We start from the raw sequence: 20,199 nt of genomic DNA, 5'->3' as shown, positions 1-20,199 counted from the left end.
CTAAGGTGTAGGGCTCAGGAATATATATATTTTAACAGTCATCCCCAGTGACTAATTCAGATAGTCCAAGACTCTTTCTAGAGCATCAGTATCCCAGAACAAAAAGTGTTGCTGTTAATAAACTGTTGGCAGTTGTTTGATTTTATTAGCAACTATCAGTTGATTTGCCGTGGAAAGCTGGTCATTGCTTTTTAAGTGTATATGATGCCAACAGAAACACACAGAACCTTAATCACTGTCTCATTAGAAGGGTGTAGTCAGCTCTTTGGATTTCCACATGTGTGACAGCTTTTTTGGAATGCACAGAACCTTATGGGTAATTGAAACAACTAAGAAAGGGGTGTTCTTTTTCTGTTTAGCAAAGGAACCAAACCTCAGCTGCCATATTAGTTTGTTCATAGTGTGTTCAGTATGTATACTCTTTTGGAAAGTACAGAATCCTAACAATAAAATCTTTGATCTCCCGTGAGAAGCAAGACATTATTTACACTTGACAACATGGTAAAGTCACATTGTGAAAAAGAATGAAAGCATTGAACATGCCCACGTTTTGCCAACGAACCATCTTATATATGGGTACCTCTTTATTCTGTGAGCTGTTATTCAATAACTGGGGAAGAGTTTGAGGAAGGCAGAGTGAGGGAAGAATGTTTTATTTTCTAACAGGACATATGTCTATTGCCAAAATCCTACAAGAATACCTTGGTCGTTTTAATTGGATGGGGAAGGCGCTTCAGGGAAGTACTCTACTCCAGAGTCAGAAATGACTACATGAGAACTCCCAGCCTAAGGGGAAATTACCACATGAGAAAATGTGTGTAGGCCTACATGAGTTCACCACAGTTCTATTGTGCCTTAGCTAGTTTGATAATGCCTTGCATTATTTATAGCAGTTGTCAGAAACCATTTCCTTTAGTCAATTCATGTCTAAAAACGGAGAGGGGGGAGCAGGGTATTTTCTGACATTTGTAGAAATAATGTGTAAAAAAAGCATTCCCTTTATCATATGACAGTGTGCTGTCAGTGATTTTCCAAATATAACGTGCCCTGCAGACTCTGTTAACTACACATTTTGTTTTTATTAGTAAGAAAAGAATAGTAAGCTATATATTGTCCGTTTTGATACTCTGTCAACCCAGACATTCATTTGGACTCCCAGTCCTTGTTCTTTAGCAAATTATACATATATATATATATATATATATATATACACACACACACACACACATAAATATAAACATTATAATTGTTTTACACTGAAATGGTTTATTTTGAAATAATGGGAGTTGAAAAACTGATTTTACAAATGTTTCCATTGATTAGCTGCCATCTGAGGGCTAACGGTTGAAAATATTTTGCAAAATACAAAGACAAGGCTTTAAGTTCTGCTTCTAGGAGAAAAGACCCATCATAACTTTGGCCTAGTCCCACAATAGAAATTTACAATCTTTTTTTTTTTTTTTTTTGAAATTTACAATCTAGATATAGGGATTGTATCTTTTAAAGGACTAGATTTAGCAATATAGAAAAGCAGTGTTCATTGTTGGTGGAAGTACATATTGGTAAACGTTTTCTTATAGGAAGCATGTTCACAGTTAATATATGCATATACATTATGTTGTAAGTATGTTATTGAAACCACTCAAAATGTAAGAATAGTTTTATACATACATTGCAATGTTGCTTGTGAAAAATTAGCATTAACTTAGGTGGCTGCTATTAAAAAAATGGACATAGAGTGGAATAATACATAGTTGTTAAAAAGTATTTACATTGACCTATGTGTAGTGACAAGAAAAGGTCATTATCCTATATCCTAGAAAGCAGGCCTCAGAACAATATGCTTATTAGTATGTTTCCCTTCTTTCTGTAAGAATGATAAACTGTATGAGTGTATGTGTAGATGTGTTTATGTGTATGTGAATGCATAGGTAAAGACTGTATATACCATACTAATAATAGTGGTTACCTTTGGAATGATAGGGGGTCTGATTTGGTGGTGGAGCGGAGGGGGGATATTCACCTGGATTTTATTAAAACCCTTCTGTGTGGTTTAAATTTATTACAATTGAAAGTGCATTTATTTAGTGATGTCTAAAACCAAGGAAGGGAAGAAAGAAAAGATGGGACTTGATGTATGTAGTTCATGTAAATTACTTGCTAGAGATTTTTGTTCACTATTTTAATTTATACTTTACTATCTCTTCCATTATTTAGTAGTTTCTTTTTTTTTTTTTTAAGGATTTTATTTATTTATTTGACAGAGAGAGAGACAGCGAGAGAGGGAACACAAGCAGGGGGAGTGGGAGACGGAGAAGCAGGCTTCCCGCGGAGCAGGGAGCCCGATGCGGGGCTCGATCCCAGGACCCTGGGATCATGACCTGAGCCGAAGGCAGACGCTTAACGACTGAGCCACCCAGGTGCCCCTATTTAGTAGTTTCTATCTCTACACAGAGAATAGCCTTATAATTTATACCATACTTCTCAGTACACCAAAAAATCAGAATCCTATTTAAGAGTGCAAATTGTTAATTGACTTTGAAATAATTTAGATTATTGTAGTCACTGGAAGGGTGGAAGTCTAGGTCTCGAGGGAGAAAAGAGGCTTAAAATTTAAATAACAGTATTTGGTTCAAATTTTAATTTGCTCCTGAGCCTTTACAATTCTAATAAGAGAATCCTTTATTCCCATAGTCCTAATTGCACCACTTGATATGTTTTTATTTTATTTGACATCTCTTTCTGAATATGAGTTCTGTGAAGACATGACATTTTCATGTATGTCTGCAAAAGAGTTCCTGTGAACCAGTGACTCATCTGCATTGTTTGATGCATTTATAATGAGCTCTCACTTTTTAAATATGTTAGAAATTCAAGGACATAGAGCAACACAAAGGTGTGGTAAACAATGTACATGTAGCTAAAAAAAGCAGGTATCCCATGGAGACAAATTATCTTTCCAGCTAATATTATGTTTTCTGACTTGTAGATTTCAGTGTGTTTCTCTTTTTTATGAGAAGTTGGTATATTTACATGCACACACCCTTCCACACCCCCACAGGAATATTATGCAGCCGTAAAAAAGGATGAGACTTTGCCATTTGCAGCAACATGGATAGACCTAGAGGGAGGTTAGACTGACAAAGACAAATACTGTATGATTTCACTCATATGTGGAATCTAAAAAAACAAATGAATAAACAAACAAAAAGTAGAATCAGACCTATAAATACAGAGAACAAATTAATGGTTGCTAGAGGGGAGGGAGTAAGAGGATAGGCAAAATGAGTAAATGGGAGTGGGAAATACAGGTTTCCAGTTAAATGAATAATTCATGGGAATAAAAGGCACAGCATAGGGAATATAATCAGTGATATTATAATAGCATTGTATGGTGACAGATGGTAGGTACATTTTGGTGAGCATAGCATAACATATAAACTTGTCAAATCACTGTGTTGTGTATTTGAAACAAATGTAACATTGTGTGTCAACTATATTTAAATAAAAAAAAATTTTGTATGTTAAGCCTTATAAGAAATACTAAATATGCCTCCCTATTCCTTGTCTCTTTTAAAGAAGTGTGGACCGGGGGCGCCTGGGTGGCTCAGTCATTAAGCGTCTGCTTTTGGCTCAGGTCATGATCCCAGCGTCCTGGGATCGAGTCCCACATCAGGCTCCCTGCCCGGCAGGAAGCCTGTTTCTTCCTCTCCCATTCCCCCTGCTTGTGTTCCTGCTGTCGCTATCTCTCTTTCTGTCAAATAAGTAAATAAAATCTTTAAAAAAAAAAAAAAAAGAAGTGTGGACCGGCCTTTAAATCTAGGCTCCTGCAAGATTCAGTCTGAAGCTCTGAGTTATTATATCGCAATTGCAATAATATGAGCATAATTTGTTGTTGTGCACATCTCAGACCTAATGGAGTATGTGAGTTATGTGGAACCTTCTCCAAAGTATACTTAAGCTACACTGAAGTGAAAATATGAGTTGTCAATGCATGTCCTTGTTTTGTTACATATCTTCCTTCCTCTTTTAAATTAGGGAAAAACAATGGGGTCTTGACTCACTATTAATTAGGGAAAATTCTTATTTATATGTGAGTGTATGTGAATTTGTGATTTTTTTTAAAAAGCTCAAGTTAAAACAGATTGTAATATTTTATTGTTATTAGGAATAAATTATTTTTTATTATTGTTATGTTAATCACCATACATTACATCATTAGTTTTTGATGTAGTGTTCCATGATTCATTGTTTGCGTGTAACACCCAGTGCTCCATGCAGAACGTGCCCTCTTTAATACCCATCACCAGGCTAACTCAAGCCCCACCCCACTCCCCTCTAGAACCCTCAGTTTGTTTCTCAGAGTCCATCGTCTCTCATGGTTCATCTCCCCCTCTGATTCCCCCCCTTCATTCTTCCCCTCCTGCTATCTTCTTCTTCTTCTTCTTTTTTTTAACATATAATGTATTATTTGTTTCAACAGTCTTACACTAACATTGGTATATTATTAAGAGAATGCTTGAAATTATTTGTGAAAAAAGGTAAATTTTGAGGTCAAATATATCAATAGAAGTATTCATAGAATGAAAATAGTAAACCTTTATAGCTTGAGTATTTGTAAAGTTTGCAGTAAGAGATACATTTTTAAAATGATAGGGATTTTTGCTGATTAAATGGAAAGGAGTTGTTTATGTACTGTGTTGTGTCATGAGAAGTCCACTAATTCATTAAATTGGGTACATTCATGTAATACCATACTATATTTATAATTGGTTTCTTTCATTATATTCTGAGGAATAATTATTTTAGATCTCTTTATTTAACTACAAACATGCATTTTACTTAATTTTCTCATAATGATTAATAATTAAGCAACACATATTTTGGGCAATCTTCAATAGAAATGTCAGTGCAATTTCCCAGATTGAGGTCACTATGTTAGGTTTTAAATCAGACCTATCTGGAAATTCAAGATTCATCTGTTAAAATGAAGCTTTTGTACTCAGATATGCTTGGTATTGAGATTATTGAGAGCTATTGCCACTTAAGATTTTAAAAATTCTGGAAAGTGGGACAACTACTATTAAATCTGGTTCTAATAGATATACTTTATTTTTGGTGTAGTCTCTTGCTCACATGCACTCTCTATGTATATACATATATACACACACACATACATATATATCTATACATATATATATACACAGAGAGAGACAAATACTATACATACATATATATGCAGTATATGTAGTGTATATATAGTCATTTCTTCTCATGTTGACTTCATAATTTAGCTCATTTAGTTGAGTCTGCTCAAGTGAAAAACAGGCATAGGTTAATTGTGGAAAAGACCTTAATGACCACCGGTTGTGAGAATGATTTCTGCCCTGGAAGGAAAGTCAGGACAGTGGGACAAAGAGGTACGCATGCAGCAGATTTCACTGATGCACAGGGCGCCATGGGAATATTTCCTCAGTTTTCTCATTAATCACCTTTGAGTTGGGCAATAACAATATTAGGGAAGCATAGATGAATTTGCTACCATTTCTCATGCAATGAAGCTCACATTTAAACATGTGTTAGGCTGAAGTACCACCAACCTTGTAAGACGGTAGGTGATGTTATTCAAAAGATATAAATGTGAAAAATTTAAAACTAAGATTTTGGCCCCCAGTTACTATGCCAAATAAAATTAAGTCATTTGAGTAAACTTTAGAATCAAAGTCTGTAATTATGGCATTGCATTGGGAATAACAATATCAGTGTTTTGGCATTCACAGTTTTGTCATGCTAATTTCACATTGGTAGATTCCATTTGGGTCAGTGTACCATTTTTCCTGAAAATTGCCAGGATGGTGAGATTTGTTTTTTCCTACCATTTTAGCTCCTGAGCACATAGCAACATTGTTAATTTTGTTGTTTGTGTTCTGATTTCCTAACTATTTGTTATTTTGAAATATTAAATAATATGGATAGATCAGAAATGATGTAAGGCTAATAAGATGACTTCTTTGTGTAATATGTAGAGCAGGCAAAACACTAAATAGGCTTAGTGTTTTTTCCTTAAGAACGATAAAGTGGCATTGTAGTATTATGTCATTATAATTTCTTGTAGAATAGACGGAAATGTTAAAAGGCCGCCTGTTTGAATATCATCAGAAAAAAAATGCAAATTTTCCCTTCTTTTGCCAGAACTGAAGACTGATTCTGTCAGAAATTCACAGATAATTATTTAGATGTTTTAAATTTGCAAAGCCACATGTAACTATTTCAGATTCTTCTGTGGATAAGAAAATCTTCCATCAACTTCATAATTGAGGAGGTATATAAATACGGTCCTGTGTTAACTTCCCTGCCTCACGCTCTCTTTCCAATGAGTGGAGTTCGATGCTGGTTTCATTCAGTTGTGAAGGTAACATTGCCAGTGTATCAAACGGGCCTTGTAACTTATAGAAAATACTTTTAAACTAGCATTCAGATATACTAAGAAATGTTTAGTCATGCCACAAATAGATCGCTGGCTTTCTCTGGACCAGGCACTGTTTTGGTGCTGGCTTGTTCAGTGGAGAGCTAGCTTAACAGCTGCCGGCTCTCACGGAGCTTACATATTAATGGCCAGAGTAGATGATAAGCAGATAGTAAGATAGGTACATAATATTACACCCAATCCTAACAAGTGCTCCAAAGAAAAATAAAGCAAGGTAAAGGTCTGGCAAGTCTGGGATGGTGTTGAGAGGAACAGAAAAGGTTGGATACTCTGACAGCGGCCGGAAAAGCTTCCAGGAAGATAACTTTGCAGTAGGGACAGGATGAAGACCTAATTAGGTACAAAGCTAGTGAGCCACTAAACAAAAAGTACAGCCTGCCATTGTGATATTTATCTTCTAATGATCTTAAGGCTTTTAATTTTTTTTTTTATTTTGCCTGATAACAGGAGACCATTCAAAATTCACTTTTTAATCATTGCGTAGAGGCTTCCTGTTTTCTTTGGTCTCAAATATAAATACGGAAGGGACAATAAGCATTTTCTATTGAGTGCAGTTGCTTTTGGAATTCTGATCTTTGGCAATAGTGTATTTCCTAACCAACACTCCTTCGTTATCCTTCTAGTAAGGGACCACTTGATGATTAGGGTATTGAGCCTACCAGAATTGTAAAGGAGTGCTTTGACAGACCGTAGATGACTTATTGGAGTTACCAAACTTCCCTTTTCTTGGCAGCAGCTTGTCAGCCTAACACAGAGCAATGTGTCAGACCGGCCAGCCTCATTAATGGTCGGCATGTGTGGTTGAAAGTTATCTTTTTTTCTCAGCAGTATTTCTAAAACTTCAGTTAGTTGCATATCTCCTTCATGATTTTGCCAATATATTTGCTTAGGGTTTTTTGTTTGTTTTTTTTTTTTTTTGTATATTAGTCTTATTCTCTAAATTACTTCTATTAAATGTTGGCTTCTTTCTAAGCTATGGTATCTGTGTGATCAGAGGCTTGATGAGCTAGTTTTTGCATTCTGATGCATCTATTAAAATTATGTTGTTTCTGTATCACTTAAAATGGCCATGGGTGCTACCCATAGTGTGCTTACCCCTTGCTGAGAAACACTGATCTCAGCTTTTTGTTATATGGAGTTGAATCCTGCTGAAGACTGCATTAACCCATTCATACTGCAGTTTTCCCCATGTAATAACTAACGGCCTTGTTACCATATTTAGTACCTTAATGAGTAGAGAAATGGCTGTACAGCTTCCAGAAATGCTTAGTTGGTTTGTATACTGAAATCTCTGTTAATATTTGGGGCAAGCCCTGGGCAAAACTGTACTGTGAGTTAATTCACTAAAGTCATGCATTGCTAATTACGGACTTTTTGACATCAGTGCACCTGGGGGAAAAGTTATGGTTTGGGGCAAGGGGCTGCTTCTTGTCACCGGCAAACATTATATGGTGAAGCTGGCTTTCTTTTCCAGTTAGATTAAAGCTGTCTTAGTAAATTAAAAAAAAAAACAAAACACCTCAAATAATTACTCTGTTAACTTCCTCAATATGTAAGCTATTTCAGAATCAAAAGCTTATGAAAAAAGTCCCAAAAATTTCCGGCTAACTGCTCTGGGATGCAGTAGGACCAACCTCCCTATATTTGGTTCAGAAGAACTGAAATGATTATTACATGTATATGACTAAGACATTTAACCTTGCTCGTAGAGGCCATCCAGTTCTCCAAAACAGAATTTCAGTCTCCTACCTTGCAAGCACCTCTTTATCCTCTATTGCAGTATGTATGCATCCCTTAAATAGATTTTTATATGAAGCCATCCACTGTCAGCTTTGATGCTAATATATATTAGTTGCTGTGAGACTCATTATTAGTAATTTGGCACACTCTTTTTTTTTTTTAAAGATTTTATTTATTTATTTGACAGAGAGAGACACAGCGAGAGAGGGAACACAAGCAGGGGGAGTGGGAGAGGGAGAAGCAGGCTCCCCGCAGAGCAGGGAGCCCGATGCGGGACTCGATCCCAGGACCCTGAGATCATGACCTGAGCCGAAGGCAGACACCCAACCGACTGAGCCACCCAGGCGCCCTTGCCACACTCTTTTACTTTATCCTTGATTCTTTTCTTAGCTTCCTTCCCTCCAGCTTTACATTTTCTTCTTTTCCTTTCTATTTCCCCCTTTGTATCTTAAAGTAGAAAATGTATGTTATTTCTGATATCACTCAAGGAAGAATTGGATCTTGGTTGTTACGGCAGAACATGCTTATTTGTAGAACATATCACATAATGTGAGGAGCTCTTTGGTTAGTGTTTGGAATTTGATCAATAGGCACAAGAAGCCTTGTTGTTATATAAGTTTTAAAAAAGTTTGAGTCTTACTGTAAAACTATTAAATGGTCCAATTCTTTTTTTTTTTCTTTTTTGGTGCAGGGAAGTTTATTATAATATGTTGAAGTATAGGTCAGAAATTTACTTCAGAAGCAATTTAGCTGTTAGTAAATATCTTTCAAGTAGAAATATTTCCTTCATAATTATTTACAAACAACACATACTTTGGAGGCAAATGTGTTTGCAAGAATTCTCACAATGTGTAAATTACCCATACACTTTTAAGCACCTTCTCTATCTATAGAATAAAAATCCATTATCAGCTGAAATAATGTTTTGGGAATTCAGTATTGATCCAAATCTTATTCAGTCGTAATTTACCAAAACACTCAATTATGAAGATTTCCAGTCTTCTCTGAAGTTCTTCTGTTTGAAAAAAGAGAAGGATTATAAGACAATAATCTGATCTCAGCAATTTAGATATAATCTCTGTTGATTACCCCAGTGCCCCGTATCAAGGACTGGCATGCACATTGCTGGGTACAGCTACACTAACAATCCGTAAAGGTTGGTGTCCGTTTTGACTGCTCAGTCTCTATGCCTAGTTAGTAGGAAATATTTTGATTCTCATCTTTGCGTATATATTTTACAATTAAACAGTATTAAACTTACAAATACGTGTGTATCTATAATTTTTTCAATAACCCTTTGTGAAGTGAATAGAATATCTCTGCTATGGAAAATAAAAATGTCCAAAGTATCCATTTGCAAACATTTTACTAATTAAAGTATATTTTGTGCCCGAGTGAGATTAAGCCTGGAACATGGCAGAAAGGAAAAATAATCAACTCTAGATATTGATTTTGTGGTTGTATTTACATAACCACCGACCAGTGAAGATATTTCTCATGGTACCATTATCCTTTCTCATGCTGTGTGGCCCCCATAGATCATGATGAGCTATTTCCTTCCTTTTGGGGATACAACCTTATGTACATGTTTATTCCTGTGAGTTTGAATAAAATTTATTCATTTATCAAATATTTTGAAAACGTCTGTTATGTTCCAGGAACTGGGATAAAAAAATGGTGATAGACCCTGTTGTCAGGGGATTTATAACCTTTGGGTCAAAAGAGCTATAAAATACTGAGGGTATTCTGAGATGGAATAATGTTTAGCATAGTTGGCCCAGCCGTGGAGAGAAGGTGATATCTGAATAGCAACTTTAAACAAGAAGGGATTTACCAAGCTGAAGGGGTGAGGAAGTGTGTCACTCCAAACAAAGGGTTAGCATGTAACAAGTCCCAAGAGCCTACACTGGTATGGCATATGCCAAGAACCTTCCCAGCTCCTGGCAGCTCCTGTCTATGGCGGAGGATACGAGAGGGGCAGCAATGGGAGAAACGGAAAGTAAAGATAAGGACTACCGTAGTCTTTGAATTTGGCTTGAATTAGAGCATTGATGGCCGTCGCTGACCAGTAAAGTAATGAGTGTGGAGGTCACACTGATATAGATTCAAAACTGAAGAAGCAGAAAAACAGCACGTGTAGATGACTCTTCACACATTTGTCTGGGAACAGCCGATAAAGAGGATTAGGGAGAGGAAGGACGCATAGCTAGGCAGGGCCCCCTTCCTCCTTCCAAGCTGCCCCCTCTAGTCCAGAGCTACCTCAGCAGGTTGAGGACTAAGAGAAAGCGTGTAGACAAGGCAGGGCATTCACAGATAGAGGGAGTGTAAAGGGAACGGATGTTCTGAGAAGGAGCGAGCCAAGGTAGATGCTTAACGGTGTGCAAGCGAAGGCAAAACTGGAAGACGAAAATGAAAGATACGGAAAGATAGCTTAAAGATGGGTGGCGGGAAGGTGAGAGAGAGTTCATGTCTGAGGGCTACTCTTCTGACTATGAGATATCTGTGACCTGGAAGATCATCGTAGGCTGTGAGTGGGAGGAATATGGAGGAGGGAGGAGGGGCTGGAAAGTGTTGAAGTTTTAGAAAAGCTGCTATGGGGAATGTCTGAGGGAGCTGTCCAGGGCTGGAGGAGGATTCCTAGGCTGCGGGAGGGCCTGCGTGACCCAGGAATATAGTAATTTATAGAGGAAGTGATGGGTGTATGTGTGTGTGTATGTGTTTGAGCGTGTGTTTGTGTGGTTCATGTGTGGTGTTATACGTGTGTTTATATGAGTGTGTTCATATGTGTGTTTGTGTATTTCTGTGCCCTAGAGGTAATTCCAGGCCAGATGTAGTAATCGATCATTTAATTTACCAAAGTTATGGAGCTCCGTATATTTTCCATCACTGTGCTGAGCACTGGGGTTCTGGGACGAGTGACATTGTTTCTGACATATAATTTAGTGGGTCATACGTAGAAGTGAGTAACAGACCATACTGGGGTGCAAAGATAATTCAGAAAAGACCTCATTAATAAATGGGTGGATGGAGATGGAGAAAGTCACATCTTGGGAGTTTCTTGGAGGAAGTGACATCTCAGCTGGCTTCCAAAAGAGGTGAATTGTTGCAGGTGAGGCACTTGAAGATTTTAGCAAGAAGGACAGAAGAGGTTGTTGGACACAGATGGGTACATGCTAAAGGCCTGGAGTAGTTGAGAAATCCTGAGTGTAGAGCAGTCAGGAAGGTGGATGAATCTTAGAGTTTATGACCGACTTGCCTTTGTTTTTATATAATCAGGAGTTAGGACCAGAAAGTGTTTTGAAAACAAAAATATTTCTTGAGTTGGTTCTTTTTAACCTTTCTCAAAAGTTGTAGTCTTACTACAGTGTTTCCCAAACCTGGTATCTGCTAATTTTTTGTTTGTTTGTTTTGTTTTTAATTAGTATTAAGAATGACAGTATTCGGGGGGCGCCTGGGTGGCTCAGTTGGTTAAGCGACTGCCTTCGGCTCAGGTCATGATCCTGGAGTCCCTGGATCGAGTCCCGCATCGGGCTCCCTGCTCGGCAGGGAGTCTGCTTCTCCCTCTGACCCTCCCCCTCTCATGTACTCGCTCTCTCTCATTCTCTCTCTCTCAAATAAATAAATAAAAAATCTTTAAAAAAAAAAAAAAGAGAATGACAGTATTCGGGCACCTGGGTGGCTCAGTCGGTTTAAGTGTCTGCCTTCAGCTCAGGTCATGATCCCAGGGTCCTGGGATCGAGCCCTGTGTCAGGCTCCCTGCTCAGTGGGGAGCCTGCTTCTCCCTCTCCATCTGCCCCCTACTCATTCTCTCTCTAGTGCTTTCTCTCTCTCAAATAAATAAATAAAATCTTTAAAAAAAAAAAAGTGACAGTATTAATCCTTAAAGAAATTTTTAAGAATTCTGCTAGATATCTATAGATAGATCTGTTTGGGTTCTATTTTTACATATTCATATCCTGTATTCCAGTTTCCAAATTATGGTTCCACATGTACCATATGCCAATTGGCCATATTTGGCCTTCGAAGAAGTAAGTGTGATCAAACACTATTATATTGTGCCAATGCTTTTTTGGAGTGCAAAACTTTTGGAGTTATTAAAGCCTTGTTTCCTTTGTTGGTAACATTCAAAAGAAAAAAAACACAACTGTGTACTTTTGTTTCTGTAACTATTGAGCATTTTCTGAAAGTTTTTCCATCCCGATTGAAAGAGACAGTTAGTTGTGAGAGGCAAACATGCCCTCCTGTAAGGAGCAGTCTCTTAGTAGTGCGGAGTTAATAGATCATCAGGCAACAGGGGATCCCCCAGCCCCCAACCTCCGGCTTCGTTCGTACCTCCGAAGCGCATCACGTTGCCCAAATCCAATCGCTCACTTAATATTTAATGTTTCTGCGATGGAATCACTTTCCCCCTTGAGGTTGACTTCAGATTTGCCAGACACACTGACAACACTGCACTCCTTATTTTCCCCACATGACCTCAGCTTCTGCTTAAAAAATGTTCAAATAAAGGATGCTTTTGTTCGCATCTCGCTTGCCTGTGATATATTGACAAAGTGTCTGCCGGCTGAATGGAATAGTTTTACAGTATGAGAGCTGCTTTCAGTGGAGGGGCAGGACTTGGGCTTTAGAAGGAAGTGAATTGGATAGGTCAGGAGAATGTACCATTTGTAAACACCCCTTTCCTTTTTTATTCACGTGTCAGGACAGAGGGAGCAGGCTGTTCAGTGCCTGTCCCTGCACAGAGCCAGAGGGAAAAGCAGCTTGCAAGTCAGCTGCAATTTTTAAACCTTGCTTTTTATTCCCGGTAATGATCTTCAAGTGCTTGGACTTGTCTTAGAAGCTGTTTTGAAACTAACATGGTTTAGTCCACTAACTGCATGTTGGGTAAATTCAAAACCCACATGCTCGTCCTCTTGCAGTGGAATAAGTCACATCTGATGGACATTTTCTGTGCTTATAGCATAGTAATGAACGTCTGACAGGCGCGACCTTTCATAAGACAACCCACACTATTGGCTTTCTGCCCAGAATATTGCTGCAACACTATCTGTGATTGGTTATCTCTCTATCATGCATTGCTTCACAAGGGGAAACGGCCCCTTTTTTTAATAAATCTACGATGGCTGGCTGCAATATGCCTCACTGTAAGTATTTGTGTGTGTGTGTGTGTGTGTGTGTGAGAGAGAGAGAGAGAGAGAGAGAGAGAACGAACAAGCGAGAGACAGAGACAGAGAAGGAGAGAAGCTGACTTGAATATTACTTAGTCTGGTAGCACATGGCAAGGTTGTGATACTGTAGGACATCAGTGAAGTGCTACTTAGTAAATCTTAACCTATCTCTTTTTTCTACAGGTTGGTACTAAGAAGTGCCTTTCCTGACGTCTCTGCTGCTTGGACCCGCTTCTAGAGCAGTCTCTGCTTTTGCCTTGCTTGCTGCCAGCTAGACTGTGACGACAGCACATCCACCCTCCACCTCTAGCCCAGACACCCCCATTTCTACTTATAATCAAGACAAAAGCTCTAAGTATCTGGCATTGCCCTAGGCTGCTTTAGTTTTAAAAGAAAAGTTTGCTGAAAAAGTAAGATCTCTTCTGCCAGGAAATCAAGGAGGAAAAAAAAAATCATTTTCTCGATTTGCTCTAAACTGCTGCATCTGTCTATGCCAAACTAATCAATACCGATTGCACCACCAAACTCCATTGCAAATTCAGCTGTGAGGAGATTCCCTTTCAGACAACTTTGCTGAAAGCAGCTTGGAAATTCGGTGTCAAAGGGTCTGCCACGTTTTCATGCTTGCATTTTGGGCTCCAAATTGGCACTGGGAAGGGGTTACTGAGAGCACAAGGCTGATTCGAGGCCCTACTTTTAAACATTCATCTACTTACGATTCTAGTATTTCTCTAAAAACCAAAACCTCTTTGAATTAACAGTTTCATGCTGTGAATTTCTAGTGGGAGATCTTTTCCTTGATATTGACAACACAATTTTCCATGTACTTTTAAAGCAGGGAGTGGGGAAAAAAGTATTTTGGAGGGGACACTTTCATCATCATTTTACAGTTTTATCAGTTCAGCTTTTTTTTTTTTTTGCTGTTTTTTTTTTTTTTGTGGGGGGGGTTGGGTTTGTTGGTTTCACTGAAAAATTTAACTACCTGTAAAATCTAAACATGGCTGTTAGTGTCACACCAATTCGGGACACAAAATGGCTAACACTGGAAGTATGTAGAGAGTTCCAAAGGGGGACTTGCTCACGGCCAGACACGGAATGTAAATTTGCACATCCTTCGAAAAGCTGCCAAGTTGAAAATGGACGAGTAATCGCCTGCTTTGATTCATTGAAAGTGAGTAAATATTATATTATTTTAAGGATATGCAATAATTGAATAGAGGGGATATGGACATTTAGTCCATTGAGTTTGGAATTATGGATTGCTTTGTTAATAGTTTAGTTATACGATGTGTTCTTACTGATGTTTTTGGGGGTGGGGGACTTTTATTGAGAAGCAATAGAACCATGTCTGGCCAAACTTTGTTATGAATAACTTTGATCATCAGTTTTTTTTTCTGAAACAGAGAGTATCAGCATACTTTTTACTTAGTAATAGCAATGTCAATGTCTATAGGAATAGTAAATGTACATACATAGGTGTGTTAGCATATACACAGATTATACAAGGCCATGGCAATAGCTGAATGAAGATGATAACGTTTTTCCTTGTTTGTAAAGGTGCTGTACCGTTGCTTGTAAAAGAACAGATTTCTAGGCAGCTAAACTTGACTAGACTTTTTATATTAACATTTTGACATTGTGGGTTTCCTTTTTATTGTATAAGCGTATTCTTTTAAGGCCAGAAACAAGGCATTTTGTGGAAGATAGAGAAGTAAGGTTCTCTTGCTGCTCCAGTACCCTATCTGAGGAATAAACTTTGTTGAATGTTGAGTTTTATAAATAAGTAGAAACTTTTAAGTACTGTTACTTGGATTTTTTTTTTTTTTAGCTCCTAAACTTTTAATGTGAAATAACTTAGTTTATTTTTTTGGATCCTGATTATTTTGAAATTTGTAACAGTCTCAGCTAGGAGTGTTAAAAGTTAGCTTTTGTTGGGCACCATAATACTGAAAGATCCGTTTTAGTATATCTTGACATTCAAAAATGTCATTGGTTCGTGTTTCAGGTATCAAGTTTGAAAATGCGCCTTTTAAAAAGATAGCATATGTGTCTTTATTCTGACATGCAAGGTCAAGACTAGAAATGTGAAGATTCCTGGGTACTTTCACTTATTCAGTTTAATTGAATTGCTTTTGAATACTAATGTGCCAGTGGAATTCATTCTTTGAACCCGTGGTGGGGGGGGGTCACTATCATTTCTACATCTATAGAGAAGTAAAAAGTTTCATAGATCCATCTTGTCTTTTGCAAAAGAAAAAAAAAGTGCTGTTATAATAAAAATGCTTTATTTAATAACATGGGGTGCAATTAACTAATACAGTCAACTCATATGTTAACTCATAACTCACCCTGATGTGTTATGAGTTAATGTATGAGTTGACTATTTCAGTTAATTGCTTCTTGGCTCAGCTTGGGCTGCCTACTTTGCTAAAGTTTTCGCCAAAGACTCAGGATATTATCTTCAGAGTAGCATATCAAGGGAGGTGTTCACAACAACAAAGATATCTTATAGTGTTAGATTATTCTTAATGTCATAGTCATAAAGATCAATAAGCCAAAAGTTATAAACTACCATTGGGCCTTTCTCTTACTTTCTTTTGAAAGGCTTCGGTGAAGGAAGGGCACAGTGGTTGTACCTTTGTGAATGTGTATTCCTAAATTCCTGCTAACTGAATTTAGGTGTGATTAGAGATGGGGACCCATAAAGTGAGGGGGCACATGGCTAATTACACTTCTCAGTAGCCAGCTGTGTCCATAAGTAACCCTGTTTTGACCCAATTACTAGTAAATCCAATTTTTAGTCCTACAGACAGTTGATGGCGCACTCGTAGCTACAAAATGAAGGACATTAAACTGGCTGTGACATTGAGTGGTTTCACAGAAGACCTGCCTCCACAGCATTTGGAAACATTGTGAAATGTTAAAATTCAGTTGCTATTTTTCCATCTCAAAATATTTTTTTAGTGGCTGTTCACTTGTGGACATAGAACAGTCTCCCTTTGAGTAAAACAGGAGCATTGCTTAATGACATGCTGTGTGGATAACAAGATTGAACTGCCACATCAGGGACTTTTTTTTAATAACGAGTAATTTCAAGATTTAAATTTACTTATGAAATGAACTCATTATCGCAGCTAATCAATGCAAACTTGTCCTTATTCTTTGTCTTTTGAAGAGAAACTGAAATTTAATTTATGGTGTCTGAAACTTGGTAAATATTTTGATTTGAATGAGAGGAAAAAAAAACAAACACAAAATTTGTTTGTGGTGGAGGTTCATACCCAGAACAATAGCTCCTAAAATGTTAGTGAAATAACCAAATTAAGAATTCATGTAACATATTTGGAATATGTAATTAAGTATTAATGTTTCAAAAACCACCTTTCTTAGATACATATTTATAACTAACACATTGTGTGATTTTTAATACAGTATTTAGATTACTGCCTTTTAGGTAGTTGTCTTCCTGTATTCAATGTTGTGACTAAAATAGATCAAAAACATATTTTAACAGTTAAGGTAACTCTGTGACTCATGCTTGAAGTTCTGAAATTTGGGAGCATTATGAGGTTTCCATGCCAATAACCACTAGATCATTTGTATTGTTTCAGAGAGTAAACGGAAGGAATTTGGAAAACTTGTAATATCCTGACTTCTTTAATTAAGTGTGTTGTATGTATTCCTACAATCCATAGTCCAGCCTTTTGTGAGTTCTTGAGCCATGAGATGGAGGTAGCCTGTGTAATCTACTATTTTTAGCAAGTTAGGAAAGCAAACCAAATACTCTGTGAGAGGACCCTGTGAAATGGCTGTACCCTTCAGCTGTGCTGTTGCAGACTTTGGCCAGGCTCCCAGGTGACTTACGTTCATAGCAGACTTCTACTTAGAAGAGGAGAATTCGTTTCATTAAAAACCGAAGTCAAACAGTTCAAGACAGTATTTACGTAAAAGAAACCAATTGGCATATTGCTGAAGGTAACAGGAAGAAGATTAGCTGATGGCATTTTAGTTGCATATCAGTGATTTCAAAGTTTAAATAACTAAGATTAAATTTACTGCGTGAAAACACAGAGTTCTGTATCTTAGTAGATGTGTTGCTAAGTGAAATGGGAGTACATGATAATTAGGAATATGTGTATATATTAAGTATGTTGGAAATAGAATGGTAACAGGAAGAGAGAGCAGAAGTTGTAATAATGTGTGTTAGTTTAGAAATTAAACACTATTTTAAACACTTTATTGTTCTCACTTAATTTTGCTTTTGTACTTGCAGTCTCAATTGACAACAGTCTAAGAATATACTCAAATTGAGAATTAGATCGCTTACACACCATAGATTTGAGTTACTTCAGAAACAGTGAACATTTGAAAAGGTAGATTATTTTAGGCTGGAGAGGATTTTTTTTTTTTCCTATGGTTTGTGAAAGGGATACCAAAGGGGGAAAAAAAAAAGCTGAAGGAAAAATGTCAACACAGCAAGCTGCCATTAGAATACTATATTTAAGAAATGATTCAAATAACAGTTAATTGACAAGTTACCTATTTTCTTCAGTAATAATCAGTCAACTAAAATTTAGGTAGTTGTTTAAAGGAAGCCTACAGGGACGCCTGGGTGGCTCAGTCAGTTAAGCGTCTGCCCTCTGCTCAGGTCATGATCCCAGGGTCCTGTGATGGAGCCCCGCATCGGGCTCCCTGCTCAGCGGGGAGTCTGCTTCTCCCTTTGCCTTCCCCCTGCTCATACTCACTCTCACTCACTCACTCACACTCTCTCTCAAATAAATAAATAAAATTAAAAAAAAACAACCACATACCTGAAAAAAACGTAAAAAAAATAAAAAATAAAGGAAGCCTACAGAATGTATTTTATTGTGACATCAAGTTATTTATACTATCAAAAAAGTATGCTTTCAGCCTATGCACAACACAAAAAGACTACTGCTTATTGAATTTTTCTTTTTCAAATATCCATTCATTTCTCAGGTGCAGGAGGAAGGGAGGTAATATATAACCTTCATATTTACTATCTATTTTCCAAAAATCTGGCAAAATTCTTTTACCTCTGAAAACTTTACTCACTTGTCTTCTTATCAAATTAGGCAGTGTTGTTTTAGATAATTGAGCGTTCATTTCACTATTCTACACGTTTGTATTTATAGCCCAGCCAATCAGATTTGTCACAGACACATCCGAGATCAGATCCCACTGCAAAGTGTCAAGGAATCAAGGGCCCTGAGTGAACACATTTAAGGTGCTTCTGAAGACCTAGCAGAATAAATGGATTCATCTATTAGAAGACATACAAATATGTAAGCATCCAGGTAAATGAGCAACTAGAAAACTTAAAGCCAGTAAGGAAAATCAAGTCTCTAGCTTGTTACACAGGAGCAGGGTGACATAACTGGACATGATAAAGTGGTCCCGAAGGTTTTTATAGTTAAGTTGTAGGACGTCCTCCGGTGTTAGCACAGTGTATTTCCAATCGCTTGTGTTGTTACTGCTCTTTCTAAGTTCCTGGCCTAGTCTTTTCATCCTGTCTTTTAAACCAGTTTAACTGGTAATCCTTCCAAAATGATTATTTGCAAATTTCACACTAAACGTCTAATTTTGAAACTTTGATCTCAAAGGCTCCTAATTGGAACAACTTTTACCAAGAGTTTTGTTGTTGTTATTGCTTTGCTGATGGCATCTCCTGTGTGATATTACAACTTGGACGAGTAGGTATACATGTCACACTAGAGGTGCACATTCAGTGTGTCCCTCGGTGACAGGTTGACATAGGACTATCTCGTTCTCCCCTAATAACTTAGGAGATGAACTAACTAGAAGGCATAACTTGTGCAACAGTGTGTATCATGTAAAAGTTCAAATTGTATTTCCTAAACAGAATCTCCCCAACTTTGTCAAGAATCCTCTGTGAATGCGCTATGATGCCGTCAACTCTGATACGATCTTTTCTTTAATAAATTCTCAATGGCTGCAGTGGCTTTGGTAGTACTTACAGGTTTTTGTTTTTGTTTTAAGATTTTATTTATTTATTTGAGAGACCGAGAGAGTGAGCGAGCACGAGCGGGGGTGGAGGGGGGGAGGGGATAGAGGGAAAGGGAGAAGCAGACTCCCCGCTGAGCAGGGAGCCCCAGATGCAGCCCAATCCCAGACTGCGGGATCATGATGACCTGAGCCCAAGACAGATGCCTAACTGACCCCAGCCACCCAGGGCCCCAGGACTTAACGGTTTTATTCAGTTACCTATTTATATTCTTAGAATGAGAATTTTTTTTTAGAAAAATAGTTTTTAAATGCGTTAAGATTTTAAAACTTGGACAAATTTCAAGTCATGTTTTGAATCATGCTACCTAAGGCTTTAATTCTAGAACTAGTTTTTTTGTTTCCTTTCCTAAGATTTTGGTACACTGCATCTATTTTTCTTTTTCTTGTTAAACCTCCCTTCAGTTCCTGTGTGTGACAAATAGTTTAAACCTAAAGCAATGTGGCATTTAGAGTTGAGTTCAACCTTTAATTGTAATTCAGACTTCTGAACTAATGCAGAATTCTGAGTCTACAAATAGCCTCCAAGTAATTCCATGTAGAAGGCTTTTACTTACTTGACAGAGTCCTTGCAGGGTGGGGCAAATCTTCTATCCAGGATGTGTGTGACATACTCCCAGTTCACACGAGAGGTGAGAAATTGAATGTTTTTCAGTTCCAGCACAGGTACCTAGGGACCTCGTTTGGGAAGCTCTCCTGTCATTTTCCTTGCCGAGGATAAGTAGAGGATTTCAGCTATCAACATCACTAATCTGTTAC

General features: G+C 37.6%; 1 protein-coding gene across 9 annotated transcripts in view; it reads left to right on the top strand.

The window, feature by feature from the left end:
• Positions 1-20,199, top strand: part of MBNL1 (muscleblind like splicing regulator 1) — a 181,563-nt gene that overhangs the window by 19,605 nt on the left and 141,759 nt on the right. For 6 of the 9 annotated variants that reach the window (XM_044920246.1, XM_021685938.2, XM_044920235.1 and 3 more), the window contains exon 1: positions 14,304-14,566. The exons of 1 other annotated variant lie outside the window; for it this stretch is intronic. In XM_044920246.1, the coding sequence (XP_044776181.1) occupies positions 14,393-14,566 (174 nt within the window). In that variant the 5' untranslated portion in view covers positions 14,304-14,392. Of the gene's footprint in view, positions 1-13,578; positions 14,567-20,199 lie in introns of those variants that run through there. 2 more of the 9 variants (XM_021685934.2, XM_044920251.1) reach the window with 2 other exon arrangements.

This window comes from Neomonachus schauinslandi, chromosome 1, assembly GCF_002201575.2.
Source record: "Neomonachus schauinslandi chromosome 1, ASM220157v2, whole genome shotgun sequence".
Classification (NCBI taxonomy): domain Eukaryota; kingdom Metazoa; phylum Chordata; class Mammalia; order Carnivora; family Phocidae; genus Neomonachus; species Neomonachus schauinslandi.
This window is presented reverse-complemented; position numbering and strand designations above follow the sequence as displayed.